Genomic DNA, 7,738 nt, shown 5'->3' with positions numbered 1-7,738 from the left:
AATAAATAAATAAAATCTTTAAAAAAAATCCGTGTAATTCACCATATTGAGTCTAAATAAAAATAAACCATATAATCATCTCATTGAATACAATGAAAACAAAGACAAAATCCAACACCCAGTCATGATAAAAAAAAAAAAAACAAGAACACTTCAGTAAGTGGAAGGGAACTTCTTTAACCTAACGGTCATCATGACATTTAAAAATCTATAGCTAACGTCATACTTAATAGAGACTGAATATTTTTCCCCTAAGATGGGGGAACACAGCAAGGATGTCTGTTCTCATAACTCCAATTCAATATTATACTGGTAGTTTGGTCAGTGAAATAATGCAAGAAAAAGAAAAGGCATACAGATTAGAAAGAATAAAATGTTTTTATTCAGAGACCATATAATCATCTATGTTGAAAATCTCCAAGAATCTACTAAAAATTTCACTAAGTGAGCTAGCAAAACCAAAACATCTAAGTCAGTCATAGCCCTATATACAAGCAATGAATAATTTCAACATGAAATCTTAAAAAATTTCCAAAAGCACACAAAAATGAAGTACTTATGAAGAAATCTAACAAAACATGTAGTTTATGTATGCTGAAACTACAAAACAGTGCCCACCCACCCCAAAAGTTATAAATAAATGGAGAGGTATTTGTTAGGGTGTCAATTGTTTGATTTATAGATTTAATATAACTTTGATTAAAATCTCTGCAAAGCTTGTGTGTAGATATTGACAAGCTGATTCTAAAATTTATATGGAAAGGCAAAGGAACCAAGGAGTCAAAATAAATTCAATTCTCAAAAAAAAAGGAACAAAGTTGGGAAGACTATGCAATTTCAGTGTGGTATTCAAAGGACAGAGACACTGCTCAAGGGAACAGAAGAAGAAGCCCAGAAATACAACCCACACAAATGTCAACTGATATATATATATTTTAAAACTGCTTTATTGAAGGACAACTTACATGATAAAATTCACTTGTTTCATTTAAGTGTACAATACAATTATTTTGGGGGGACATTTCCAGCACTCCAAAATGATGTATGCCCATTTGCACTCGCTCCCCATCTTCACCTTAGAGAACCGCCAATCTACCTTTTCTCTACAGGTTTATCAACTGATTTTGATAAAGGTGTAATGACAATTCAATGAGGAAAAGAGAGTCTTCTCAAGAAATGGTACTCTATCAACTGCATGTCCATATGCAAGAACAAGCCTCAACATAAATCTCACCCCATACATTAAAATTAGCTCGACATGTGTCCAAGACCTACACATAAAACTGTAAAACTTTCAGAGGAAAAATTTGCATGACCTTGGGTTTGTGATGCATTTTTTAGGTAACCGCATCAAAAGTACAACCCATTAAAACAAATAGATTCCACAGAAATTAAGAACTTTTGTTCTTTAATAGACACTATTAAGAGAGTGAACGGACAAGTCAGATTGGGAGAAAATATTTGCGAAACCCGTATCTAACAAAGGAGTTGTATTTAGAATAATTTATGGAACTCTTAAAGCTCAGCAATAAAACCCAATTTTTATTTATTTATTTGTTTTTAAAAGATTTTATTTATTGGAGAGAGAGTGCAGAGCGACAGAGAGCACAAGTGGGAGCTGGGGGTGCCAAGGGGGAGGGAGAAAGCAAGCTCCCCACTAAGGGGGGAGCCCGATGCGGGGCTCGATCCCAGGACACTGGGATCATGACCTGAGCCAAAGGCAGAAGCTTAACAGACTGAGCCACCCAGGAGCCCCAATAAAACCCAACTTTTAAAATGTGGACAACAGATCTGAGTAGGCACTTCAGCCAAAATATATGGGTGGCAAATAAGCATATGAAAAGACAGTGCTCAACATCATTTTTCATCAGGCAATGACTATTTCAGCCACAGAGAGTTACCACTGCAACAGAAACTCTGCTTCACTGCTGGGGGGATGCAAAATGGCAGTCATTTGGGAAGACAGTGTGGCAGTGTCTTATAAAGTTAAATATACACTTACCAAATGAGTCAGCAATCCCACTCCCAGCAAAACGAATTATATTACAAACCTGCACGTGACCATTAAATGATAAACAAACCTTGATACAACCATACAACGAAGTACTCAGCAAGAGAAAGGATGAGCTACTGATTCACACAACAACATGAATTTAAAATGCATTCTGCATTGCAAGAGGCTAGATTTAAAAAGCTACAAATTGCACAATCCCACCATTTCTGGGACATTCCAGAAAACCAAAATTATAGGAATGGAAAACAGGTAAGTGGTTGTGAGGGGTCGGGGGGGGTGAGTAAAAAAGGAATTTTTAGGGTGATGGGACTGTTCTATATAGTCCTGCGATGGTAGGAACATACCATGCATCTGTCAAAGCCTATAGAGCAAATTTTATGGTATGAAAAACTCAACCGAGATGTAAGAGACCCCAGATGGAAGGCACAGCGTGACAAGCGAATCTGTTTTACAAATGTCTGACATAACCTAACCAAGGAAGTGGGACATAAAGGGAGCTGAACTACGTTACTTTGGAAAATGGTGCTTGGAGTAGCTAGTGTAAGGCTCAGGACAAAACAAGTGCTTGAACACTGTACGCCAGTTGGGCCATTTTTCTCACAGGGGTACAACTTAACTATTCTGAAACCACTTTATTAGTATTCTAAGGTTCAACAAATAAGCAAGTAAATTGTAGATAAAGAAGCCAGGGTTCTCACTCTCAGAGAAAGAAGTTACAAATGAACACAGAGGCGAAACTAGAATGAACCTTGCAGTGCTGGTTCAGTGAGTAATACTGAATGTTTAATATACATATATATAAACCTAGAAATACAGAGATGTGTACTACATATTGGTTAGTATGCCTATTAGTATCTCTGAGCACCACATTTCACAGAAAAGGCACTGAGCACACCCAACACCCAGATCTTGGTATCTACATACCAGTCTCCAATGAAAGCAACCAGGGCTTCTTGGAGAAACAGCTAATTCTAGGTCCTGCATCCAGGTAATACTTGGCATTGCTAGAAAGTAAAAATATGGTCTTAAAAAAAAAAAAATGAAGGCACATCAAAAGAATTTAGGAGTCAACCTCAAAGAGTTCCCAAAAGCCTAAGTTGAAACCATTTACACTATTAGACTTTAACCTAAAGTATAAAATAAATAGCCATGATCACATACTAATATAAACAAAGGATCAAATAAATAGGAAAGAGGAACAAACTTTAAGAAAAATCCTAAATAATATATATAGATACTACCCTCCTCCCCTTGACTATGGGCTAGACCTAGTAATTCAGTGGGAAAATACTTTACAGTAGAAATACCTAGCAGACACCAACTAAGCCAATGAAGGAATATCACCAGTAATGCCTACTGACATCATGTACCCTGTGATGTGTAGAAGGGCACATCACCTCTGTGTATCCTTCCTGATAAAGCATAACCTCAAATCTAATCGCAAGAAAACATCAGACAAACCCATTTATTAAGGAACATTCTACAAAATAACCAGTACTCTTCATAGTGTTGAGGTCATGACAGACTAAGAAACTGTCAGAGACTGGAAGAGACAAAGGAGGCATCAATGACTAAATAAATGCAATGTGGTGTCCTGGACTGGATTCTGGAACAGCAGAAGGACATTAGTGGAAAACAGAGAAATACCAAAAAAAGTCTACAGTATAGTAAATAGTACTGTCCTAAGGTTAATTTCTGAGTTTTGACAGATAGGCCATAGTTTATAAGGTGGTAACATTAGGGGAAGCTTGGGGAAGGGTATAGGAAACATCTCTGGACTATCTTTACAACTTTCCTAGAAATCTGAAATGAAAAGGTCATTAAAGAAAAGTATAGGAAAGCCACAGCACTGAAAGCACGGTTGTATTTAATATTAAGAAAGGGACTTACAGATTATATACACATTTTCGCAGTAATTTGATCAACACCACAGTTTATTTGTAAACATATTATATGTGTCAATAATCAAATTGACAACACTTTATACATTTTGTTCCAGAATATTAACATCATACCAGAAAACAATCCACTGTACTCAGTTACAGAGTTTTGGTACTTGAAAATCTTTAAATACAAACTGTATTTGAAACACTGAACATAAAATAGAAACATGAATGGCAGAGAAGACTGACAACATTAAGTAAAAGAAACTGCTATTCCCAATAACGAATACAAAATCATCTGATTACATATTTAAAATGAAAGAATGAAAGGAATCGAGAAAATCAGATATGTTTTTAAATGACCTAAAGTTGCATTTCTTTAGACCCACCTGAGAGGTGAAACTGTACCATACCAAATTCTGTGCCCTTTCTGGTATTTTTCTCTTGGTTTTTAATGAATGTTTCCCATGGTTTAAGCACATTAAGGGGAGAAAAGAAAGGGGAGGTAGCACAAAGCCAAATGAAATTACGTTAAAATTCTTTCATAAGTCTTCTTTGGCAAATGAAGTCTACACTTAAAATTTAACGTTTTGTTGAACTGGATCAACACTTGTAGGATTAGGAGATGCATCTTCCCATGAGTTAACATATGGATGAAACAAAGCCAAATTCATAAAGCAAAGCACAAAAGCAGCTTTCACATTTTACTAACAGCTTGAAAAAGCAGATTCTCCCTCCTTAAAAGTACGAGAGGTTTTCAACTGGGAATCAGAACCTTTCCTCATTCATGGGAGAAACCAGAGTTCTCCACCTGTTTTTCCAGTACTTTCCCTAAAATTCATGATCACTATTAGGTTCTAATTCTTCCTCCATTATCTCTCGAAGGAAATATAGCAGCAAATCACTCCCATATTTTAAGTTTTCAATTCACTACCAACTGGGTTCACTGCCAACAACTACTAATTATTCCATTCTTTATTAGTGTACATGTCATTACAGTAGGCTTAGATTGTTAATACAGGAATAAATAAAACAACTACAGTTGATATAAACAAAGCAAATGAAAATGAGATTAAAGAGCCCTGATCAAGTGAAATACTTACAACTTTCTATTGAAAAACTGTAAAAGTTACATACATACCTAATAGCACTAGGAATGTACAATATCAATTATTGGAAAAATAAATGGGTGATTCACAGTCGTAAGAAATTATTTTAATATTGGTATGTATTTTTCCTTTTATAATAAGACAAACATTTATAACATACACTTGATTTCTACCTCATATAAGACAAAGTAGAAAAGGAAAGGTTACTGCACTTACCCCAAAACACAGCACTGAGTTGTGCACCACAGTGACCTGCTCTGAGATACTCAATTCTACAGGTAGGCCATGGTACTGAATGCATGGTTCTGTTAACAGTTTTAGGAAAGGCATGTATTTCCAGAACTATGTTAAATACACAAATACCAGTTCTATAAATAACAAAAATTATCAGCAAAAATGTTTAGGTTCTAACATTCCCAAATTTTCTAATGCTGTAAGTGTTTTAGATATATGTTGTCTGACCAGTTAGTTTGGTTACAGTTTTAAATGAGCAAACCATTATCCTATGAAAAGAGCTACACTAAACTTGTAACACTGCACAAACTTCCCAAGGAAGGTAACTTAGAAAATCTAGAAAGTGATTCCAATTATTCTAATTACCATTTGAGATCTAAAAGAATCAGTGACTCAAGAAACATTTTGAAATTACTCAACTTTTCTTTATCAGTTCCTCCAAAACGATTCACATAAATTTAAGATCCAGATTGCCTAAGAATGTCTTCAAAGTAGGTTTATCACCAAAGTGTTTTTGATCAGAAGACATAGCCTTAATGCCCCTAATATGTAATTCTAACCTAAAATCACAATCCTTGGTTTCAAAACATCAAATTCGATTTCATAACAATTCACTGGTAAAGCTACTAAACAAAATGCCAGTCTGGGTGAAAACACACAGCAGCCACAATTACAAGAGTGGAAAATAAGTTCTACTTTCCCATAAAGACTCTGAAAATGTAAAGCCCAAAGTGAATGACAACAGAAGTCCACATATAAACGTCGGTTTAAAAATAGAATGTTTTCCAAAGCTTCTCAGGAGATGTCAATGTATAGTCATAGTTGGTGTTAAGACCTTATAAATCAAGGTTAAGTTGTACATAACTATGCTGATTTACATACCGTCGACAATGTTCAACTCATATACATAATTTACAGACATCCACAGAAATTCTTAATGCCCCATCATATCATCTCTCGAAACTGGATGTTTATTGTTTTATAGTTTTGCTACTTTAAGTACCAAGAAGCCTTTTCAGAGGAAGAGTTCCGACTCTTCCCGTGATCCCCTAAAGAGTAGGTAACAAAATATAAAATTAAACAAGATTTATGTTTGATAAACTAACATATAAAATTACCACTGCAATATTCATAGTGACTGCTTATAAACATAACAGTCATCATAAAGCCTATAAAGTATATATCCTCAGTCTTATAAAAGAAATGCAGATTGTCTCAAGGTAAAAAATACAGTGCGGGCTGCTAAAAAAGCTCTTTGTTGCGTTAGGAGGTGCAATAATGAGGAGAACTTCAGAAAACGCGAACGTGTTCCCCAACCTTTTACGTCGGTGAAGCGTGAATTGCACTGCAGCAGCACGATGCTTTTTAGTGGCTGGCACCATAAAGCTAACGTTAAGAAAGAAAAAAGGCAGAAGTGTGAGCAACAAATGGTGGAACCAAATTATTGCAAATGGAGATTAGCAATAAGAAGCGAGGAAGGTGACCGTCCCCTCCATTCTGACAAGACGCCATCTTTAAATATTAAGTTCTTTGCAGGAAGTGGAACTCCCATCTCAGCGCAGGAGGGCTGTGAGAGCACGCTGGAGAAGCTGGCCTCCGTGGGAACATCCAGGGTTGAAGCACCTTCCTAAAAGACCAAGGAACAGGAGAAAAATCCTATAGCCAACACTTGACCAAACCACTTCATACAGCTCATTATAAATACGGACTTTGACGACCCAAGAAATGTTTATGGAATGCAAGGCACTGCGGAAGACGCAAAGATCTACCTCACAGACGCCGAGATAATCAGTGGCGGGGTATCACCGCATGCGATAATGACTAATACGAGTCAGACTTCAAGTGCTTAGAAATAAATAGAAATGATGGGCCATGAGACTGTAAGAGAAGACAAACGTTCATTCTTAGACCTAATCTCTAAAAACCCCTCACACAGCATCAAGCACCAGAACACTCCATGGGCTTCCTGGGCTCTCAGATTCTCATATTTAGCACAGACCTTTCCCCAGGACTCCAAGCTCACACACCCACCTATCTGGCATCGGCTCTTGAGTGTTTCACCATCCACTCCACACCTACCGCGTCCCTAACCTTCATTCTCCAAGCTCCTCCCCTGTCCCCCCTACTCTACACACCGAGCTAGTCCAGAAACTGGAGAATCATGCTTGACTCCTCCCTTCCTTTCACCCTCAGTCTTTTCCTCACATTGAATTAACCGCCAGGTTCTAGCAATCTACCTCCAACATGTATCCCAAATTACTTTATTCATTCACCATAGCCCACCACCATAGTCGAGGCCAGTGGTCTCCAAAGTGGGGTATGGGACTATAAAAATTTTAGAAATCCCGTATTGATTACTGCATCCTTAACAAAATTTCTATTTTTGTGTATGTTTTATAATATATACAATTTATTGATATAACAGTACATACGGATAATAAACTTTTATTATGGATACATGCAAAATTTGGGGGTACTTTTAATTCAAAAGGGAGCTC

At 36.6% G+C, this 7,738-nt stretch overlaps 1 protein-coding gene across 3 annotated transcripts in view; it reads right to left on the bottom strand.

Moving 5' to 3' along the window:
- Positions 1-3,934: 3,934 nt before the first annotated feature.
- Positions 3,935-7,738, bottom strand: part of FAM91A1 (family with sequence similarity 91 member A1) — a 43,321-nt gene continuing 39,517 nt past the window's right edge. For all 3 annotated transcript variants that reach the window (XM_035011878.1, XM_035011879.1, XM_035011877.1), the window contains one exon: positions 3,935-6,867. In XM_035011878.1, the coding sequence (XP_034867769.1) occupies positions 6,682-6,867 (186 nt within the window). In that variant the 3' untranslated portion in view covers positions 3,935-6,681. The remainder of the gene's footprint in view (positions 6,868-7,738) is intronic.

Source organism: Mirounga leonina, unplaced genomic scaffold (genome assembly GCF_011800145.1).
Source record: "Mirounga leonina isolate KUSES-001 unplaced genomic scaffold, KU_Mleo_1.0 Mir_165, whole genome shotgun sequence".
Taxonomy (NCBI): domain Eukaryota; kingdom Metazoa; phylum Chordata; class Mammalia; order Carnivora; family Phocidae; genus Mirounga; species Mirounga leonina.
The sequence above is the reverse complement of the archived record's forward strand: the minus strand, read 5'-3'. Positions and strand labels throughout refer to the sequence as shown.